Raw genomic sequence first — 22,654 nt, forward strand, 5'->3', positions numbered from 1 at the left:
TGTGACTATAGCCACACAAAGCCTCACACGGGTCCACCCCCGACTTTGACCCATGTTCCCATATGACAAAATATTGCCTAATAAAGACAAACTTTAATTCTACCAAAAAAAAAAAGACAAACTTTAATTTCGGGAAAAATACTGGTAAAAAACAAGAAACAATTAAATATTTTTTATTTTATTTTTATAAAAACTGTTTCTGAACTGGTTATAAACTGAATAACTGTTTTCTAACAGTGGTTTAGTTCAAAATTATATTAAATAGTTCAGTAGTTCAGATTAAAATATAGTTCAATACAATTTGGTTCAGTTAATTGTATTTTTAAACATCCCTAATGAATAGATACCCCATCCAAAGTTTCTCAAATATTAACTTTTTTTGTTGCAGAATTGCATTGGACAAACCTGGTGCAAAGTAACCGTGTCGCCTGAAAATTCTGGAGGAGATCCATGTCCAAATGTCATGAAAAAACTCTCAGTGGAGGCCATTTGTACCCGACAAAATAATTCACACCCTTTTTCTAAAAGAATGTCCAGGTTCATCAAATTCAAACAAAAACTCCACCACCCCATTAGTCCTTTTGATTTTGCCACCTCAATTTTATACATTACAACACACGTCAACATGCATTCTACACCATGGCCAAATGTTCTTGCATGTTAATCAATAGCTTTCATTTCTATAGCTATAAATAATCTTTGAACTCAATACTGATCCTTCATCTCATCAGCAAGTGACATTATAATTCAAATCAATATGGCAATCAAAGCTCCATTTCAACTTTTGATGCTGCTGGGAATTGTTTCCCTAGCATCCTCAGTTCGTGATTCTTCTAGACCTGACCAAGAGAACCCTTTTTTATTTAAGTATATCCATTTCCAAACTCTTTTCGAAAACGGAAATGGTCATATCCGTCTTCTTCAAAGGTTTGACAAACGTTCTAAAATATTTGAGAATCTTCAAAACTACCGCCTTTTGGAATATAATTCTAAACCTCACACACTCTTTCTTCCACAACATAATGATGCTGACTTCATCCTTGCAGTACTAAGTGGTAATTAAATATTTATCACAAGTAGTTTAGTTTATGTAAGGTTTAAATCTTCTTAATATAAAAATCTAATGTTAATTGAAATCGGCAGGGAGAGCCATTCTCACTGTGTTGAACCCCAATAATAGAAATTCCTTCAACCTTGAGCGTGGTGATACCATCAAACTCCCTGCTGGCACCATTGCTTATTTGGCAAACCGAGATGACAACAAAGATCTTAGAGTATTAGATCTCGCTATTCCCGTAAACAGACCCGGTCAATTAGAGGTAATATAAGCTTACCTTTTCACATCACTCTTGGTTTGCAACCCTACATTTTACCCTGTTATAATAATTTGTAGTATAAATTTTCTTCTCTTACCATTGTTCTTCATCTTTTTAACAGACTTTCTTACTGTCTGGAAGTGAAAACCAACAATCTTTCTTATCTGGGTTCAGCAAGAACATTCTAGAGGCTTCCTTCAATGTAAGGATACAACATACCATTTATTCATTTTACATGCATTTGTTTTGTTTAATTTGCATAGATATTTACTATGTACCTATATATATAGGCTGATTATGAGGAAATAGAAAGGGTTCTTCTAGAAGAGCATGAGAAAGAGCCACAACACAGACGAGACCTTAGGGATAGGAAGAGGCAGCAGAGCCAGGAAGCAAATGTAATAGTCAAAGTATCAAGGGAACAAATTGAGGAACTGAGCAAAAATGCTAAGTCTAGCTCCAAAAAAAGTGTATCTTCCGAATCTGAACCATTCAACTTGGGAAACCGCAATCCTATCTATTCCAACAAGTTTGGCAACTTCTTTGAGTTCACCCCAGAGAAAAATCCACAACTACAAGACTTGGATATACTTGTCAACGCTGTAGAGATTAAGGAGGTATAACGAAATTAATGTATATATATATATATATATATATATATATATATATATATATATATATATATATATATATATATACTGAACATATAGTTAAAAAATGTACTGATTTTTTTTTCTTCCAAAATTTAATTTTAGGGATCTCTTTTGTTGCCACACTACAATTCAAGATCCACATTGATAGTAGCAGCTATTGAAGGAAAAGGAGAATTTGAACTTGTGGGTCAAAAAAATGAGAACCAACAAGATCAAAGAGAAGATGAGGAAGAGGAAGAAGGACAAGAGAGAAGCAAACAAGTGCAAAGGTACAGAGCTAGCTTGTCTCCAGGTGATGTCTTTGTAATTCCGGCAGGTCATCCAGTTGCTGTGAGTGCTTCCTCAAATCTCTATTTAGTTGGATTTGGCATCAATGCTGAGAACAATCAGAGGAACTTCCTTGCAGGTATACTATATTCATTAGCATATAACATTGATTAAAAAACATTCTTCTACTTAATTGAATGAGAAAGCTAATTAAGTTTTTTGGTTGTGATTGAAAATTTGAAGGTGAGGAGGACAATGTGATAAGCCAGATACATAGACCAGTGAAAGAGCTTGCCTTCCCTGGATCTGCTCAACAAGTTAATAGGCTATTAAAGAATCAGAAACAATCTTACTTTGCAAATGCTCAGCCTCAACAAAGGGAGGAAGAACGTCCAAGGAAAAGGGATCCCTTATCTTCAATTTTGGGATCTTTTTAATGAGTGATCAAATATTATGCATGTAGCTCAGTGAGCAAAAAATAAAACGGCATTCTCTTGTAACAATAACTAGAGCTCCACGTTTCTACTATGAATAAATTAAATTAATCTGATATCTAAATGGTTTGAAAGAGTCTACTCAATCAATCAATAATTTTCATTTTCTTGTTTTCTAAAGACAAATAATACTTTGAATGATCCATTACAAAAGTTAGACACTGCGATTCTGCCAAATTAACCAATAATAAAAAATTGCACTTAGATATGTTGTGTGAACTCACCAGATAACCTTCTATAAAAGTGTAAATAACTTAGATCTTGCTGTCTCAGTTGTGGCCAAAACCTCAACAAAAGGATGTTAATCACACAAATTTGTTGGTTCATGCTTTTCATAATATTGTCTTTCATATGTGTTCACCGTTTTGTCATTGATTAAAACCTGCAAGATACAAACCAAAAGACTTAAAAGCTTTTCTGAAGTCTGCAAAATGATAATTCCACTACATAATCAAGTGTAACATTAAAAGAAAAGAGGACTGTATATCATACTTGGATTCAAAAGTTTCTCTCCATAATTTTAGAATTTACTTCTTTGTACTTATCATTTATAAATATCATAAGAAAGCATAACTGAATCACTAGCTCCTGAAAATGCAAAGTACCTTCAGCACTAGGTAAAAACGGTATTTACTTAAATGAAGCCAACAAATTACTTAGCCAAATATGTAACATATCCACCATACATAATGTAATATCGTATCATTAGAATTATATATAAAACTGGCTGCGAGAGTCACCATTCATATGTTGATCAAATCATAACCTTCGAGGTCACCCTAAATGGGTTCCGCCTACAAAGAAGTTATCAAAAAACGTAAAATAAGTATACAAGTATAAAGATAAATGAAAAATTAACATAAATCAATAATGTACCTCGGACATCTAGAAAAATGCCCTGCATCCAGCTGCCCAACAACCTGCTTCCCTCATCATACAGCACCACATCTCGCTGCCATGGTATTGTAGCATCATCATATAGTGGTGACTCAACAGCTGATGCATGTGCATGGTTAGCTACCAGTTTCACCTTATGCGGCAAAATCATCTGATTCTTCTAAGGTAGAATATTGGCCTGTCTGTTATCTTTAGGAAGCATGATCGTTCAAAAAAAATATGCAAGAGATATATTAATTAATAAACAGAAGCTTAAGGGCTCAAGCATACAGTAAGTAGTGGCATATAAGTTAGAACTTCTACCATTTCTCCAACCAAAATAGAAACACAAAATTCAACCTGTGTCAATTACTCAATTTCATATCATCTTTCTCAATGTCAATATACAAAGGAGATACAATAAACAAAACATCAAGGGCTGAAGCACAGCAACAAGTAGTAGCATATAAATTAGGACTTGAACCATTTCTCCAACCAAAATAGAAACACAAAATTCAACCTTTGTGTTAATTGCATCTCGTCATTCTCAATTTCAATATGTAAAAGAGATATACTAATTCTATAGATGACACTACAAGTTTTCATTTAAAAAACAATTACAGCAATTCAAATATAAGAGAGTAAGTTGATGGAAAATACCTGCAATTGTATAAAAATTGAAATGAACAACTACAGAAGATAAAGTAATAATTTGATCGTGTATTGCTATCAGCCTAAGCCACAAGGCTTACCTCACACAGAAGATACTAGGTGACCCTTTTTCTCATTCTATAACAGAAAACTTAGATAATAAACTCTCTCTACACTCTCCCATTTTATATCAACTTACTCATGCTTCTCCCTTCCCTGTGCCAGCTCAACACCTTTCATTCCCTTGTGTTTTCTAGTGTACACTCTCCAAAACTTGAGCTTGTTTTCCTCAGAACCCAATACATCAGGGCCCGATGCTGCATCTACCACATTCCTATCATCATTCAATTACTTGAATCTAAAAATTAAATACATAGATTTTCCTACCTGGTCTAAGCCTCAAAATGAGTCAAATAAGTAATCTGAGCAACATGTAAGTTGGGGATAAAAACTGAGATTCTAATTTATTGGTTACATCACTATTTGCATCACTACCAAATACCCATTCCAAAGAAAGAATAATATACCACACAAAGGGAAGTACTGGTGTGTGGTGGAAGAAGGAGCATATCAAATGGAATTGGAAGCAATTTTATTTCTCCTACGTCTTATGCCTGCAATGTAGCAAACATGACTTATGAACCAGTTTCAGCCACTGATCATGCAAGTTACGTTTTTAGCACCTATTGGGATAAATTTAAAAGTAATAGAGCCACTTGCTAATAATTTCACTCTTTAGGTTATACATACAATTTCATAAAGTAATAATTTGAGATTTCCTTTCAATCAATAACTTAATGTAATTCTTCACAAAACAGGTTGAGCTTCTTGCCGATTTTAATTATCTAGAGACCATTGTTGTCAGAGCATCAATGCAAGGATTCTTAAGCTTCGACTTTCAATTATCTTTAAATTTCAAGAGATATCGTCAACGTCATTTAAATATTCTATGTTATTACATGGCTATGTCATTCTCTCTTAGATTGAATTTGTAGCACTAACCAAAGTGGGGGATAAAGAGGATCACAAAAGAAACAGAGAGACAGAGATAGCAGCGGAAAATATGATTAATGAGATCACTCAAAAACCATTAAAACCACGCCTTATGTCACAAGCTTGTATCTAAACCAAGCAATTTTCCCACAAATTCACAAAAATAAAGGATTTCATAACAAGTAGATACTACAAATTTCTTAATTCATAACTCATTTTCATAAATGAATTTTTTTTTCTCTTAAACGAATCTTAAAAGGAAACGAAGGGGTTCAACAACATATTTTTGCAATCATGGATATCATTCACTCTAAAGAAAATTTTCAAATTACCAAGTTCCAACATTCAACAACAGTATAAAAGGAACCATCAACTTCGAATTAAATTATCTCCTTTCTTTTCTTCATGAATTTGTAAAAGATGAATACAATGGTATAGGAACCGTAGCAGATGGATACATTACCTGGAGTGTACGAGAACGATAACTGTTTTCGAGATGGAGAATGAGAGACATGATACAGAGAGATCGTTGCGAGTGATGGAGACGGTGACAGTGGAGAATGACGAGAGGCGAGAGATAGTGGCAGATTGTTCGAAGACGTTGAAAGTGGAGAATGTCGAGCGGTGAGAGACGGTTCTAGTTCGTTAAGACGGTGAGATGAGAGGGTACTGATACTGAGAGAGACGGTGGGGTTTCTCGGTGTTTTATGTCTTTACTGTATTTTTAATTTTATCTTTCTATTATATCCTTATTTTAACAATCAATAAACTCTTATTTTTGCGCACGTTTTCTCTTTCTAATAAATTTAATATATTAATTAAAAATATATATTTAATATATTATATAAAAAAACAAAAATTTAATATATTATATAAAAAAAATTAGATTTTCAAATATATAGCAATAATTAGTTTATGAATCTATGGATAAAAATAGAAACAAAACAAAAATACCATTCTTCCACTATTTAAATAGTATGTTTAAAATTATACATAGTATATGAATCAATGTATAATTTTGTACTATACCAGTTTTATGTTTCCTCAAAATTTTCAAACAGTTTTTTCTAATTTGCAGGATAAATGGGATTGGGTTTGAGACTTTGGGATGTAGGCACATTGTTGTCTTCATCATTAAAAGGACACATTCGTTTAGTTGGAGTGATGTCAACGGTATCATGTGTCAGATTAACAGTAACACTATTTGAAGAACCAACATCTTTAAACCTATCAGTGATCATATCAACATTTTTTTAAACACATTCAACTTTAGATCCATTAGCGACAATATCACTACATTTATTGAGGAAATCCTACAATTTAAAAACAACAATATAAATAACTTTTGACAAAGGATAAACATGGATTTGACGATAAACATTCTCATGAACCTTTTTTTTATCACAAACTTTGACATTTGTGTTGAATTGAAAACTGATTTTATATTTGTGACGTGTTCTATAGGAAGCAAGATTTATAGCAACACCAAAGTTACTAAAATAATACACCTTATATTCCTTCAAGTTTTTCTCAAACTTGTATTTTAGTATATTGCACTAGTACAGAAAACACTTTTTACATCTGGCCAAAACCCCCTTTTACATCTGGCCCAAGTCAGAGGTAGACGTACGAGAAGTAGTAAGTTTATGCTTTTTACATCTGACATTCGCCAGATGTAAAAGTATCCCCTTTTACCTCTGTTCTCAAGTTTCAGCTGACCAATTTTTTTTTTTTAATTAAATTGGACCTTTTACATCTGACCAAGTCCACCAGATGTAAAATAGTAACTTTATTTAATTATTTTTTTTCAAAACCCTGCGTTTTCTTTTTTATATTTTAAATCCTTTTTTATAATTAAAAAAACTAAAATACCACTACAATTTAACATTCAACCAAAATACAGTTGCAAAATATAATCAAATGTCATTAAAATTCAACATTCATCCAAAATACCAAATGTCATACAATTCAACATTCATCCAAAATGTCATACAATTCAACATTCAAGCAAAATACCAAATGTCATTACAATTCAAAACATCATAATTAATATGAATCCATCGTAACATCATACAAATTAACCTAGCTAGCTCCTAAGCCTCATCGGCAACATCATAATCTACCTCAGGATTATATATATAGGTCAAGAAAACAAGTTGCCCAGCGGTTTCACAATTCATACAGCTCCTCCTCTGTTAATGTCGTGGGATTATCGAACACCTACAATATGTAAATATATATTTACTTATACATACATGGCTCAAATTCATTACGTATACATGATCAACTTATTCATATATATAAATTAACATACATTCAGGTAGTATCATACTGCATGATCTAAAATCGAACAAAATGCAACACAAAGTGAGCTAAAGGCTGCTGCCTCGAGCGCCCCACGAAGGGTGTGGCGCGCCCGCGCAATTGGGAGCATGCAACCTGCAGAATTCTGCAGAAAAGAAACAAAGAAAACAGTCCCCTTTATGCAGAAAAATGCAGCAAACCAGCCCTTCTTTTTATGCAGAAATTTATAGCAAAGCAGTGCCGTTGTTATGCAGAAAAATCCATCAAACCAGTCCCAATTTCATGCAGAAATTTACAGCAAAACAGTCTCATTCTTATGCATGAATATACAGAAAACCAGTCTCATTTATGCAGAAAAAATGCAGCAATCAATACTTCTTTTTATGCAGAAAAAATGCAGCAATCAATACTTCTGTCTCATAATCTAACTTGTGGTTCCACTATCTACACTATTTGTTTGTTAATTTCACTTATTAAGTGCCAACCAAACCTATACAGATTTACCATAAAAGCATAAGCAGTCTGCTAAACATCAACAGAGGTTAACGAAAAATACATATAATGTCGATAAAGAAAAATATAATACCTCCATCCAATTCTTTGTAATACTAGCGGAGACAATGTCAATCATATTCTTCATTACATAATATCCACAGTCATTGCCGTTAGGCTGTACCCCAAATATGTTGCATAAACCAGTCCCAAAACTTGAAGCAAATCTTACATAAAGCAGTGTCAACTTAACATGTAGCAACCTTATTAAAGATCAAAAGCTTATCTTAACTTAAAAATTTCTTTTCCAAAACCAATAATCTACTTGTATAAAACAATCATCAAAAGCTTATCTTAACTTAAAAATTTCTTTTCCAAAGTAACTCAAAATTTTAAGCTAAGTAGATTTAAACCCTCACTTTTATTCTTCAAAATTAGACCACATCAATACATGTTTTCAAAAGCTACAGAGGGTCTAATTTCAAAGCAGCAGAAGCAACTCCCATGTCTTTGATAAATTGTAAATTTTCTTTTAAAGAAGACATGACTTGCACAAATAAATTAGGGCTTTTCTCTTTTAAGTTAAACACAAGAAAAGTGTAAGTACCACAAGTCATAGAATAGTTTTAATTTTAATTAAACCATGACAAACTTTAAGTTCTTGATTAATTGGAATTTTCTCAAATGCCTAGCTACTGACTATTGTGAAAGCCATGGTTTCAACCATGAAAATCCATCTAACTACCCTTAACACACTAGTTTCATAATAGCTACTATAAGACTTCCATTAGGAGTTAACTAAATCATAAATATGAAAAAGACATAAAACCATTCTTCAAGCTCTAAGAGCTTGACCTGCTATGGAGAAGAAAAGAAGTTCTAGTTACCTTAGAAGAGGAAGCTCATCACAACTCCTAGCTTTCAAACAAGCTTCGAAAGGATGAAAATGGTGGAGAGATGAATTTTGAGTGAGTGTATAGTGATGGTGGAGTGTGTGGTTCGGCCATGGAAGAAAGATGAGTGAGTTTCCAATTTATCCTAAACCTTCTACTTAATAGCTAAGCTAAGGATCATGGCCATTGTTCAGAATTCAGAACAACAAATTAAATTCTAATAATCATAATAAAGGCATAAAAATCAACCATAAAGAGGAACCTTGTTAAGTGTTAACCATCAAACACAAAGATAAATTATGTTTCAAATACATAAAAATTGAGATGAAATCAAGTCACCCTTTTCAAAGTAGTCTTCTTGCTAAGCAATTCTGGCACAACAGAGGCCACGACTGTATGAACCAGCAAATCAGTAGGTTCTTGATCATCCATTGTCTTCTCCCGGAACTTCAATGTAGAAAGTCAAGCAAACAAACGCATTAGCATCAAAATGAACATTATTAAAACTGTAAATCAAAGTCATACACAGTTTCATAAAGCTCAAAATATCATCATCCTACAACCCATCAACAAAGTTCTCATTTTTCATATAATTCGCAGTGTCCCATAAAGTCATATCCATGTTCACATAATCCATTTTCAATTTATGCTCTCTCCAGAGATCATCACATCTCAGAATATAAAAAATAAAACATATGTTGTGAGCTAAAATATACTTAACACAAACCAATTACGGCGACAGTTTATGCTGACACCACAATGCTTCAAACATCAATTCTGGCCCATTAATTAAATTCCATAATCAGATTGACCATAAAAACAAAACATCAATCTTTTCAATAATCACATTCACAAAAAACAATTCAAGTCCCACTTTATGGTTCAATATACAAAAGCAAAAGTAGAAGATTACAAAAAATTACACAGGATTAAACCCTTAATCATCAAAATCAAAGATTAAAATGAAAGATAAACATATGCTAAAACCTAAAAACCCTTAATCGTCAGAACTCACCAGTTTATGACTCTGTAACGAGCTGAGAGAGCTTTGATTCGTTTCACTGAGCTTCGATTTGGGTTCAGTAAGCCTTGGTTCTTCAATTAGGGATTAGAATTTGTGATTCAATGAAAGGGATTGGAGGCTAGGGTTCGAGAGAGAACAAGTGTTAGAGAGACATCTCTTCGATCGCGAATCTAGGGTGAGAGAGAACGACAAGCTTCGATTCGTGAGAGTAGAGGCCGGAGAAAGAAAGAGAAGCTTCGATTTGGAGTTAAGCTTCGATTTGGAGTTAGGGTTCGTGAGAGAGAGGACGACTGCGAGTGAGAGAGAGGACGGCGCTGGTGGTGAGTTGATTAAAGGTTGCGGAGGGTTCAATCTTGTCGCCGGTAGAGGACGGCGGTGAGGGTTTGCATCGCCGGTTCTTGCGAAGGTGAGGGTTTTTTCTGAAGTCTTGGGAGAGAGATATCACACTATTACCGTTCCAAAAATATTTTTTTTTTTTGTATTTAACCTGACATTTTACATCTGTGCCTAAATATGGCCAGATACATACATATTTTAGATAATTTTCACCATAATTACAAGATTGCCACCGCGTTTAGTTATGCTTCTGGTACATTGAAGTCAGATGTAAAAAGTCTTGTCTATTTATTTTTTACATCTGTGGATATTGAAGCCAGATGAAAAGGTTACTCCACATAGCCTTTTACATCTGACATATGCTCGTCAGATGTAAACATGCTGTGTAATATGTTATATTTGTACTAGTGTTGAAATAGTAGTATGGATCTTGACACCCTGAAAATACAAATAAAAAAAAAGCACATTGTTGTGAATTCGTCTTAAAATCACACCAATGAATAACTTAATGTGTGGAGCAATAGAACGACAACCAATAATTAAGTGGAATAAACAATAATAATAATAATAATCGATAAACGAGATAAAGGAAAAGAAAGAACACAATATTTGTTTACCCAGTTCGGTCCAATAATGACCTAGTCTTGGGGAGAGAACAGCCCCTCCGTTCCACTATATCAAACGAGTAACTTTGCAAAGAGTTCCAATTGAGTTACAAGAATTAATCCTAATTCTACCCAAAACCCGAATCTCTTCCCGTGGCCAAGAGACTCAATTTGATAAGTGTTTCTCAAGGTGTACCACAAAGATAGTTCACCCACCCTAGAGTTGTACCAAGAGAAAACTCTTTTTCCTCTCTAAAACCCTAGCCCTTGTGTGGTGGCAAACCCTAATCCTTGCCTCTACATCTCTACTCTCTTGAGTTGCTCTCTTTCTCTCTCTCTCTCTCAATTTTTCTATGAATAAAGCACTCCCTATTTATAGAAAAATAATATGCCAAAAAAACTAGTAACAAATCTGTTTTAAAATAAAACAAATCCAAGTCAAAGTATCTTCCAAGAAAATATATTTTTTTCCCAAAAAATTTTCAAAACATCAAAGATGCAAAAAGATTCAACAAAGATTTTTCTGACTTCTTGTAACTGAGATTTCAAGGCATATCCAACAATTCTCCACCTTGCCTTTAAATCGATGGTGATCCGATCAACCACCGTGCTGCTCTCTACATCTTGAATCTTCTATTCAAGATCACCGGATTGTACCTCCCTCTTCATCCTCGGAATGCCTTCCGCTCTCATGAAGATCTTGCATCCTACTACCATAGGATTTTAGGTAGCACCACAAGATTCACCGCCCCCTCTTCAGACTCCGAAGTGGTCAACTTCGTACCTCCCTGAAGAAACGCTTGCTCCCAACTATCATCGGAATTTTAGATAGCTCAACAAGCTCCACCATCCCTCTTCAGCCCCCGGATTGTGCCTTTTCCGTCCTCCTGAAGAATCGCTTGCCTCCGACTATCCATGGATTTTTTGCGATAGCCCTACAAGCCTTCACCACTCTTCGACCCCGGAATGCCTTCCGTACTCTCGAAGTTTTGCTTGGCTCCAAACCAACCTTGGAATTTTAGGCGGTTCCACAAGCTGCAACATCAAACTCTCCTTGTATCCAACTACCTCCAGCAGTCTCACAAGTTACCAAGTTTGATCACCTGTTGCTTTCAATTGCCTCCCTGAAGATCTTCTCAATGTCTTGCACTTCTTCAGCCACAATTGAAACATAACCCACAAGGTTTCCATGGTCATCCCCTTTGGTTCAACAATACCACTCTCCTTCATATCTCCGATTAGATAACCAAGAGATAATGTTGACTGTCTACCACTATTGGAAGACTCCACCTCAAACTGAGTTTCCACCAAAGTATACCCACCATGATCTTCACCTTGTAACACGCAAGACCTCTTCAACTCCTCTGAAACATACTTCAAGCTATTGTTAGTCTCCAACAATTCTAGTTCAGTTCAACACCTAGTAAACCTTGTTCACTAGTCCAACTAAACACATGTCACTAACAGGTCCACCCGAAGTCCCAAAACTCAATCACATTATGAGAATCACCACTAGTTATAGATGCATGACCAACTATCTTTGCATCTAAGTTCAGAAACATACCTCACATCGTGTAAAGAAACTCACGATTGTCAAACTTCGTAAGACAAACTGAACCCATACCTTGAAACTTCAAGCTTTCCCGTTTTCAAGATGAACAACTCCACCTTCAACTAACTCTATAGTCTCAAAGTATTCATTCTTTGAACACATGTGATAGGAGCATCAAAAGTCCATGACCCAAATACTCCACCGGTTCTCAACTTCCACTAGCACCTCTACATAATAATAAAGTTGTTGTTTCAGAAGTCACCCGAGTATTCTTAGCACCGCCTCTCCAGGCTAATGTTGAGTATTATTACCACCGCCTCTCCAGGCCGACCTTCTTCGCGATCTCCATTAACCTTTTATCTTCGAGGCACCGGATAACAACACTCCATGTTTTATCCATCATCCCGAACATTAAAATTGCTTCCATCTTCACTTTCCACAATTCCAAATTGCTTTTGGAAAGTCCCTCGATATCCGACTTAAAACCCATGGTGCTCACTTCAAATTGTTCCGATTGCCCCACGGTGGGCGCCAATTGTTGTGAATTCGTCTTAAAATCACACCAATGAATAACTTGATGTGTGGAGCAATAGAACGACAACCAATAATTAAGTGGAATAAACAATAATAATAATAACCGATAAACGAGATAAAGGAGAAGAAAGAACACAATATTTGTTTACCCAGTTCGGTCCAATAATGACCTAGTCTGGGGGAGAGAGCAGCCCCTCCGTTCCACTATATCAAACGAGTAACTTTGCAAAGAGTTCCAATTGAGTTACAAGAATTAATCTTAATTCTACCCAAAACCCGAATCTCTTCCTGTGGCCAAGAGACTCAATTTGATAAGTGTTTCTCAAGGTGTACCACAAAGATAGTTCACCCACCCTAGAGTTGTACCAAGAGAAAACTCTTTTTCCTCTCTAAAACCCTAGCCCTTGTGTGGTGGCAAACCCTAATCCTTGCCTCTACATCTCTACTCTCTTGAGTTGCTCTCTTTCTCTCTCTCTCTCAATTTTTCTATGAATAAAGCACTCCCTATTTATAGAAAAATAATATGCCAAAAAAATTAGTAACAAATCTGTTTTAAAATAAAACAAATCCAAGTCAAAGTATCTTCCAAGAAAATATATTTTTTTCCCAAAAAATTTTCAAAACATCAAAGATGCAAAAAGATTCAACAAAGATTTTTCTGACTTCTTGTAACTGAGATTTCAAGGCATATCCAACACACATAAAAAAGCGAGATACAAAAATTAAACATAAAATTTAAAATACACACTGATGTATTCATTGGAACCATGTCAAAAGAGAAAGGATGTGTGTCGCCGCTGACAAACCAAATACGAACTATTCGTGCAGCTATACTCCATGACTCTTTCTCGGGATTGATTTCATAAATACTATGGGATTGATTTCATAAATACTATGCATCAAGTGGTTCTAGCCTCATCCCAATCGCAGTTACGAGGGACCGAATATTGATCTTCTCTACCAAGTTCAACGTTAATCACCACTAAAACTAAAGATTATTTTTTATTTTAACATAGAAATAAAAAAATAAAATAAAGTTATTAATATGCAATAAATATAATTGAGAGCACCTTGAACCCTTCTTCTATCGTGCGTGTAATAAGTTCCTCTAACACACTCACTCCTTTTCAAAGAGAGAAGAAGAGAGATCTATACACAAAAATGGCACTCAGAGCAGCCATACTCCGCCATGTTCGCGTGCCACTCCAAGCTTCACCTAAATTGCAACCATGGAATGGTTCCATTCGCTCCATGTCTTCACACGACGATCATCTCACCAAAGAAGAGGTCGTCGATCGAGTTCTCTCTGTTGTCAAAGATTTCCCCAAAGTCGATCCATCCAAGGTCTGTTCTTTTCATTTTTATCCCTTCATTTCGCATAATTTTTACTCTTGATTGCGTAAATACTGATAAATTGGCATTCCTAATTGTTATTCTGTTGATTTGTCTAAATGGGTTGCCCCAAAGTTTGGATTTGTTGCGAGAAATTAGTTATAGGTAACCCTAATCGTTATTCTGTTGACCAATTCAAAAGGTTTTTTTCCCTGAAATTTGGAAATTTAACTTAATAATTATACGTGTCGTGTTTTGTAATGTTAAGGAGTGTGAGGGATGTGAAATGTGTATCCCAAATTGTTATTCTGTTGATTTAGCAAAAATTTTCTTCCCAAAATTTGAAAGGTTAGCTCATTAAGACATTAACGATCTTAGGAGTATTTGTTGTATTGATTTGTGTGGAAAATGAGATGTGGGTTTTTTCAGATGGTTATTCTGTTGATTTATCCGAATGGGTTATCCCAAAAGTTGTAGATTTAGCTCACTAACCAACCATCTGGGCAGTGTCTGTTTGGTCATGTGCAGAATTGTTTTAAGATATAATGAGAGATATTTATGTGCAAAAGAAAATTGTGATGCAGTTTTCAGATGATAATATAGTGTTATTCAACTGAGATGTATTATCAGTTTGGCTAAATTTTTATTAAGATTTCCTTCAATCTTTTTCTAAATGGGCATTATTGTTGTGGTGTGTTGGAAGGGTTAGATGTCTGCACTCGGCAGTCTTACCTTTGTAAGTGGTAACTGGTGAGGTTCTTTACTACATGACATTTTGATAGAGGAATTTTATTTCAACATATTTGCTTGTACATTTTTGGATTCTCATACTTTAACCCATTTCCTGTACTCACAGGGTTAAAATAAATTGGTCATTAGTTCGATTAATTGATATAGGGGACTGAAACGTAACGTCCTATTAGCAAGGTGTTCTGTAGTAGAAGAAATATGAGGGAAACAGGGAATGATGACTCTATGTATCATACTAAACTAACTGGTTACAGTTAGTGAGTTATGACAGTTACAGGATTGATGTTAGGCTTTTTTGTATATAAAGGAGTCATAAGGTTAGTAGAAGGTGATTAGATCAATATTCTCGAGTCTCGAATACCTGAATATTCTGTTCCAATAAAGAATCTCTATTATCCATTCATCTTTGTTCTAGATCCGATGGTTTAACCTTTTCAAAATTCAAGGTTATCATGATGACCATTCATTACCTTTCCACTTGGGTCTGAACTTTGGACTTAAAACTCTTCTGTATTGTGCACAAGGAGAAGGCTCATACAGATAACGTCATAACGCTGTTCGTGCCAAGTCTGTATTTTGAAATTTTCTACCTAGTTTACTTTTTCCCTTTTTACAATTTCTACAAGGCATTGCAAGATTAATAGCAACACATAAATTTCAGTGTTAAATGGAGAGGTGAGAGGTTAATTCTTTAATTCGAGCATTGTTCCCAAAAGTAATATTTAAACAATTTTTTTAGTTTGTTATTATTCCACATATTTAAGTTGAAACAACACCGATATACATATAATGTAATATATGTTCAGAGTAGAAAGTTTCATCATCTTTTTAACAAGGTTCAACCAAAACATGTAGTATGTTACATTCCCAAACTTAGATAATTAGGGTCTGTTTGGTTTCAGAAAAAGGTTTGTTTCGATTTTTCTTGTTTTCTCTTTTAATTACAAAATCAATTTTGTTTTCACCTTGTTTCTTGCTTACAAATATTTGGATAGGAAACAGAGAAATAATTGAATGTTTTTATTTTTATTTCTGTTTTCACATCTAATTACAAAAATACTACATTGTTTTCATGTTATTTCTTGTTTTTAAGGATTTGTATTTGAAACATGGAAAACAACTTTCCCTTTCTGTCTAGGTAAATATTTGAAAACAGGGAACACAGGGAAAATGAGGTTGTGCTTTGTAATTAAAAGTGAAAACATGTATCGAGAATGGATAACATTTTCTCAAACTAAACAGACTCAGTTTTTTCCCACAACAGCTATTAATAGAGTAATTCCTCAAAAATCTGAAAATTTAGAGCTAGATATTTTACTCATGTAGAAATTGAAATATCTCCCATGGGATTCTTAATTTGAAATTAAATACAAACCATATTACAAACAGGCAGCAGCAGCAGCAGCAGCACAATGTGTGCATCTGCCAGCACCAAATGATTTAAGACAATTGTAAATTACAAAAATAAGGACATGAGAGACTCAAGATAATTTTAATAGTCTAGATAAAGTAACAAAATCCCAAAATTTAGACACTGAATTTTTTATAAGGTTCCAGATATTTAAACGCTATTCATTGTTATTCACACTAAAACACTCCTGCTGCTGATATTGAATGGATATCAGTCCAGGAGGAAGGTGTAAATGCATTAAGAAATTACGAATTGAAAATAAAGAATATTTCGGTGACTTGATGCCTTCCTTTAGGACCCTCCCTCTCATTTATCATTTATCTTAATTGTTTATCCTTCTACTTTCCACTTAAGCCACATTTGTTGAAATCTTTAAGCTGACTATGAAGCACAGATAAGACATGAACACTTACACGTCAACGCATAGTAATATTAATAATTTAAGAAAAAGTGAATTCTTCGGTAAGTACATTGTTGAGGTGGACAAAGTGTTTGTTAATTTTTCTATATAAAATATTATTTATGGACCTACCATAATTATCCACATCAGCATTGTACCAGTACATATCCATATAAGATGTGTACCGGAGTGTTCACCTTAAGAAAATATAATATTTGAACGTAACCACATGTGTCAGTAGTGTCTGACACCACACACTTTTAATATTAAGTGTCGGTGCTATATAGTCTTCTGTTCCTTGCTCACAATACATAATTAACGACTCTGCAATACTACACCGTATAGACACTTTGCTTACAGATTTCATAAGTGACTTTTCTACTGTTTTAAACTTTTAGTAGCTCACAGTTCTACACGATAATAACAACCTGGTCCTCCTTCACTACAAATACAATCTGTGCAGGGAAAGTAAATAAACTCACTATCTTAGACTGTTTAATCTCGCATTCTCTTATCCACCCCATTCATATGATTTGACAGTGTTGGAGTTTTCACATGTCAGCTAAGTGTTACTACTTTCTAACCGCTGCTTGAAAACATCTTTTGAGCGTAGGAGTCATGAAAGGCCTTATTTTTCTTTCTTTGAGTTTAATTTAATGGGCATACATTGTCGCTACACACTTACATCCAATGAAACACCTCCATTTTCCATGTTATACCCATTAATTATTAATGTTAAAATATAGTTACAAAGTGGACAATGTAGCAAAATAGTGAATTTTTATTGGATCCGAGTAAACCTAGTTTACACTGACATATCATATCATTTTAATCCTTTTTATTTTTCCTTTTAGATGTTTATTATCATTGTTCATACTGATCCTCTATCTAGATGCTTGCACTTCCTTACTCTTGTACTCAAATATTCTTCTGTAGAAAGATGTTGCTAGCATCCTTTTTAATTTGTTTGTATTCCTTGTTTCTTCACCTTGCATATTTGGTCATGCAGCTTTCTTGTAATTCTAAGCGGTGCAGATAATATATCTTTTTTGGTGTTTAATGGTTTCTCAGGTGACTCCAGAAGTGCATTTCCAGAAAGATTTGGGTTTGGATAGCTTGGACAATGTCGAAATCGTAATGGCACTAGAAGAGGAGTTCAAGCTGGAAATCCCAGACAAGGAAGCTGATAAAATTGACTCTTGTCATCTCGCTATCGAGTATATTTCTAACCACCCCATGGCTGGCTAAAATCAACCAAAGTGTCTTTTTCCAACTTGTTTTCGTGTTGAACTTAACATCAGTGCAATACTTACCTTCCCCTTACTTCTTTCACCGGATGTTTCTAGAATCTTGTTTCTCTTGTTATCTTTGCATTTACCCTTTCAAATTAAAGTGAAAGAGGTTGGTTGTTGAAAATAATATGAATTGCTCTGAAAGAAGTTTGTTAGTGAAGAACAAATACTGTATTTTTTAAGGGCTTTAATTTCAACTGTGATGTTTTTTTAATTTTACTGTGCCTATGAAGTAGTATTGATGGAGCTGTCATGAGGTCTAAACTAAAAAACTCATACAGTAATATTTGATTTCTGTGTTAACATAGTCCTTTTGCATCATGTACTAATGCAGAGCTATTCTTGCCCAGACACAAAGAATTTAGACACAAATTTAGGCGCACACACATGGATTTATAAAATTAAAAGAAAAATAAAAGTCACGTCAATCACCATCACTTAAATAATTTTTCTTTAATTTTTTACTTTTGTTGTGTGCCTAAAATAAAATTATTTGGGTTTATGGCCATATTAGAATTTCCCACTAATGCATCTATTTTCCTTTTAACAAGACAAGATGAGTTTTTGAGAGTTGCTTTTAGACCCTTTCTCCCACCATCAATTTCGTGTAAATGAGAACCCATACCCATCTATAGTTTTGCCAATAAAATTTGAGCAACACAAGTTTTATTTTTTGGGGTATTAACTCTGTGAGTCTCGGTAGTCCAGAGTTCAGCTGCAAAGTAAATAAAGTTTTGCCAAGAATTGTTTCCATCAAGAATCAAACTCGGTTTCTCCCGAACAATTCGTCCTAGAGAAAGTCCATTAATCACTTGAGCTCAATGTCTTAGTTAACAACAAAGTTTTTGGGCTTAACTACACATTTTGTCTCTTATGTTTATTTTAGGTTTCAATTTGGTCCCTTACGGTTAAAAAGTATCAATTTGGTCCTTTACATTTATTATAGGTTTCAAGTTAGTCATTTCCGTTAGTTTTGTCACTAACACCGTTTGAACAGTACACGTGTCAATGTGTCCAAGTGCCACATGTTTGTCCACATATGCAAATTAGCTGCCACATGTGACCAAATTGACGAAAATGACTAACTTGAAACATAAAATAAACGTAAGAGACCAAGTTGATACTTTTTAAATGTAAGAGACCAAATTGAAACCTAAAATAAACGTAAGGATCAAATGTGTAGTTAAGCCCAAGTTTTTGCATAAACCATCATCATTCCTTCGTTTGAGTTCTTCATTCAATAATTTTGTAAGTATTATATCATTTTCTTTGCACTCTGCAATTCCCTCGTTCTCTACATTTGGCAATGACCCCTTCGATCTCAGTCACATATCTACAGATTCGCTGCTTCCAAAGGGTTGTGAAAATTTTGACGGTACAAACTTTGCCTAACTTTTGAAGATTGTTGGTAAAAAATATTTTGTATGTTTGTGAACTACATGTGCCTTAGTTTTACTTTGACCTTTGACGTCTTCGGCCTTTTGAATTGGTTGCAATACTAAGATCTATTTGATCTGCAAAAAGAGAAGTACATAACAATATAAGACATGACTTAAGACATTAAACAATTTTTATCTCATAACTTATTTGTTAGATAAAAAGTTTAATAAAAAATAAAAATTTCAGTTTTTATCCAATTTTTCCCTCTTTTAATTTATTCGGTCTCATAAACGGTTTAAAAATTAAATCAAATACAATTGAAGTTTTAAATTTAAAATTCCTACTTATAACATTGATGAAAAGACCTGCATACCTTTAACTCAAAAAAATAAAATAAAAGACCTACATATCCAGGTTAATAGAAAATTGTTCGTCGTGACATTGTTTGCTATGCATATGATATCATTATGAATCTGGCATGTGATTCTTGTTTTGATTGTTTACCTGTACATGGACCATTATGAGCCATAAAAATGACAAAACAATTTAAACTATTATTACGTATCGATCATTGAAAATTGCTTTTTAGGCCCCCTGTATTGCTCTCAAACCCCCCAAAATCCCAAAAATATCCCTGAATTTTGTGTTTGGATCCTACGTTCCAAAGTTGTCTAACTTCGGATGGAAACAATTATTGGCAAAACTTTATTTACTTTGCAGCTGAACTCTGGACTTGTAGAACTGAGCACTTGTTTGCAAATACTTTGAAAAGGATACAATGATTATTATAAGAAAAGGATTTATAAAGTTTCGTTAACACGTTTATTTACACGTGGAAGATAATCTAAATTATTTTTCTTTTTTAGTGCAACATTGTGTTGATCGTTGGCTTGATACGACGTTATTTTATTTTCATGTATTAATGCGTTATTTTTTAGTGCGAATTAGATTTTCAATAACTTAATGACGGTTTAAGTCCCCAATAGGGTTGGGAACAGGCCAGACCAGGCCTTGATAGACCTGAGCCTGACCTACGATTTTTCTTCAGGCCTGAGCCTGGCCTACGGCCTATCAAATATTATTTATTTTGGCCTGAGCCTTTTTAAAGTCTGGCTTGGCCTTGTAGCCTATTTAAAAGTCTGTGTTACATAAAGGTCTCTATATAGTCTTTTTAAATAGGCTAAACAGGCCTTAAGGAAAAGTCTGTGACACATTTAAATTTTTATAATTTCTTCAACATTAAGAAAAAACTAATAAAATGATTAGCATAATAATTAAAAGTTAATAAAATAACAAATATGATTAAATAATAATATATTTTTTCTTTGACAAAAAAAAATATAAATAATAATATTATATAAATAATAATAATTAAATATAAACAGGACGATCTATCAGGCTTTGTATGCTTTTTTAGAAGCATGAGTCTGGCCTATTTATGTAAACAGACTTTTTTCAAAGCATAAGCCTGACATTTTTAATAAACAGGTCAGGCTTACACAAGCCAGGCCGAAGGCGCCTGTAGGCTGCCTGGCTATTCCCAACCCTAGTCCCCAACTACTAGAAAAAAATCGAATTAGGACAGAATTTTGTGACGGAAAATTTTTCTGTCCCAAAATAATTAAATTGGGACGGGATTCGCGACGATTTTCTATCCTTAATATTTTATTAAAAAATCATTTATTAGTTTGGGACGGAATGTATATTCTGTCTCCAATTTGAGACGGATTGACATTTCTGTCACAAAGTTGGGACGAAGTTTTATTTCTGTCTCATATTTTGACAAATTTTTTGTTTTATTAAAAAATTACTGAAAAATAAAGGAGGGAATATTGGCTCCAATAAGGTTAAAATAATTGGTAGTAAAATATTTTGACAAATTTTGTATTTTATTCAAAAATTTACTGAAAAATAGAGGGGGAATATTGGCGCCAATAAATATTTTTTTTGGTAAGTGTTAAAATAATTGTTAGTATAGTAGATTAAGCGTATGTTTGGTTCCGCGTTACAACACTGTAAACGCACGTTTTGGCGACCCAAACGTGATTTTCCTCTTTTTCAGATGTTTGGCAAAGTGATAGAGAATTGATTTTACTTCTCCAAACGCGAGTCTAGATGAAGCCAGGATTTGGAGCTTTTACGGTGACTGAAATCGCTTTTGAAAAAAATGGAAGTGTGTGTGGCATGTGTATTTTTCCATCTCCCCTTATTACCCTTTCCCTCCCTAAGGTCTCTGTGCGGCTGCTGGTTTTCCTTAACATTAGATTGAAGACGATTGTATATAATAACTGGGCTAATGTGTTTATCACCCGGCCCAATTAAATTGCTCTATATGTTTTTTACTTTTTTTGTTTTTGATTTTTTTTGTTGTTGTTGTGTGCTTGTGAATTGTGGCTACTAAAATGTTAAAAGGTCTTTTGTTTTTCTGAAATACTTAATATAGTTTTAAAATTTAAATACACTTTTTTTTAGGATTAGTTTTAAATACAATTAAAACCTACTATAACTTATAACTTATTGTACCAAAAAAAAACCTATAACTAATGCATATATACTAGACATTTCGGCCAAGCATTCGCAAGCTCATATAATGTGATATCCATAATTGTAAATTTGTTAGAGTAAATAGAATATACAACGATGGTTATCACCAAAAAAAAAAAGAATATACAACAATGGTGTAAAAATAATTTTACTATTAAATATTATTCAATATTAATAATTTTACTATTATTATTTAGGAAAATACAAATAATAGCATATTCAATCCACTCATAGAATTGACCAACCAAAATTGTGATACCAACATTTTCTAAATCTTGTAATACAATACAAATTTAAATAGTTATAAATAAAAAATAAATGAAATCTGATTAAATACACATGTGTATGCCCATTTTGGTAATTATACATCCAAAATCGATTTTGATGCAAATTATTCAAACAACATAAAATAGTGAGAATCACTTTCACATTAATGTATTCAAACATAAATCAATTTTGTTCAACTCACTTTTAAACAAAATCAATTCTGTCAAACTCAATTCTGTCAAAATCAATTCTTCCCGCCGCCAATCCAAACACATACTAAGTGTTGGA

The 22,654-nt window shown here is 33.8% G+C and overlaps 2 protein-coding genes and 1 long non-coding RNA gene across 3 annotated transcripts; 2 read left to right on the top strand and 1 right to left on the bottom strand.

The window, feature by feature from the left end:
• Positions 1 to 757: 757 nt before the first annotated feature.
• On the top strand, positions 758 to 2,673 carry LOC123892304 (vicilin-like). The gene is made up of 6 exons (XM_045942098.1): positions 758 to 1,055; positions 1,144 to 1,319; positions 1,438 to 1,518; positions 1,607 to 1,933; positions 2,072 to 2,375; positions 2,480 to 2,673. Exons 1-6 carry the CDS (start codon positions 758 to 760, stop codon positions 2,671 to 2,673), a joined length of 1,380 nt encoding a protein of 459 aa, XP_045798054.1.
• A 4,568-nt stretch (positions 2,674 to 7,241) lies between these two features.
• LOC123888197 lies at positions 7,242 to 10,396 on the bottom strand. The gene is made up of 3 exons (XR_006802021.1): positions 9,955 to 10,396; positions 8,934 to 9,386; positions 7,242 to 7,470 (listed from the first exon to the last, which is right to left on the bottom strand). It is a non-coding gene; the product is annotated as an uncharacterized LOC123888197 (long non-coding RNA).
• A 3,669-nt stretch (positions 10,397 to 14,065) lies between these two features.
• Positions 14,066 to 18,389, top strand: LOC123888198 (acyl carrier protein 1, mitochondrial). Its single transcript, XM_045937170.1, has 2 exons — positions 14,066 to 14,334; positions 17,955 to 18,389. The coding sequence occupies exons 1-2, from the start codon at positions 14,152 to 14,154 to the stop codon at positions 18,129 to 18,131; spliced, it is 360 nt and encodes a 119-aa protein (XP_045793126.1). The 5' UTR covers positions 14,066 to 14,151; the 3' UTR covers positions 18,132 to 18,389.
• Positions 18,390 to 22,654: the final 4,265 nt, after the last annotated feature.

Source organism: Trifolium pratense, linkage group LG6 (assembly GCF_020283565.1).
Source record: "Trifolium pratense cultivar HEN17-A07 linkage group LG6, ARS_RC_1.1, whole genome shotgun sequence".
In the NCBI taxonomy this organism is placed as follows: domain Eukaryota; kingdom Viridiplantae; phylum Streptophyta; class Magnoliopsida; order Fabales; family Fabaceae; genus Trifolium; species Trifolium pratense.

What these genes read in the sequence shown, in the direction of transcription:
- LOC123892304 (XM_045942098.1), top strand. Translation starts at nt 758, where the DNA reads ATGGCAATCAAAGCTCCATTTCAACTTTTGATGCTGCTGGGAATTGTT. An exon ending in ACAGACCCGGTCAATTAGAG is followed by an intron (nt 1,320 to 1,437) that starts GTAATATAAGCT and finishes TCTTTTTAACAG; the next exon opens with ACTTTCTTACTGTCTGGAAG. An exon ending in ACGCTGTAGAGATTAAGGAG is followed by an intron (nt 1,934 to 2,071) that starts GTATAACGAAAT and finishes ATTTAATTTTAG; the next exon opens with GGATCTCTTTTGTTGCCACA.
- LOC123888198 (XM_045937170.1), top strand. Translation starts at nt 14,152, where the DNA reads ATGGCACTCAGAGCAGCCATACTCCGCCATGTTCGCGTGCCACTCCAA. An exon ending in CCAAAGTCGATCCATCCAAG is followed by an intron (nt 14,335 to 17,954) that starts GTCTGTTCTTTT and finishes ATGGTTTCTCAG; the next exon opens with GTGACTCCAGAAGTGCATTT.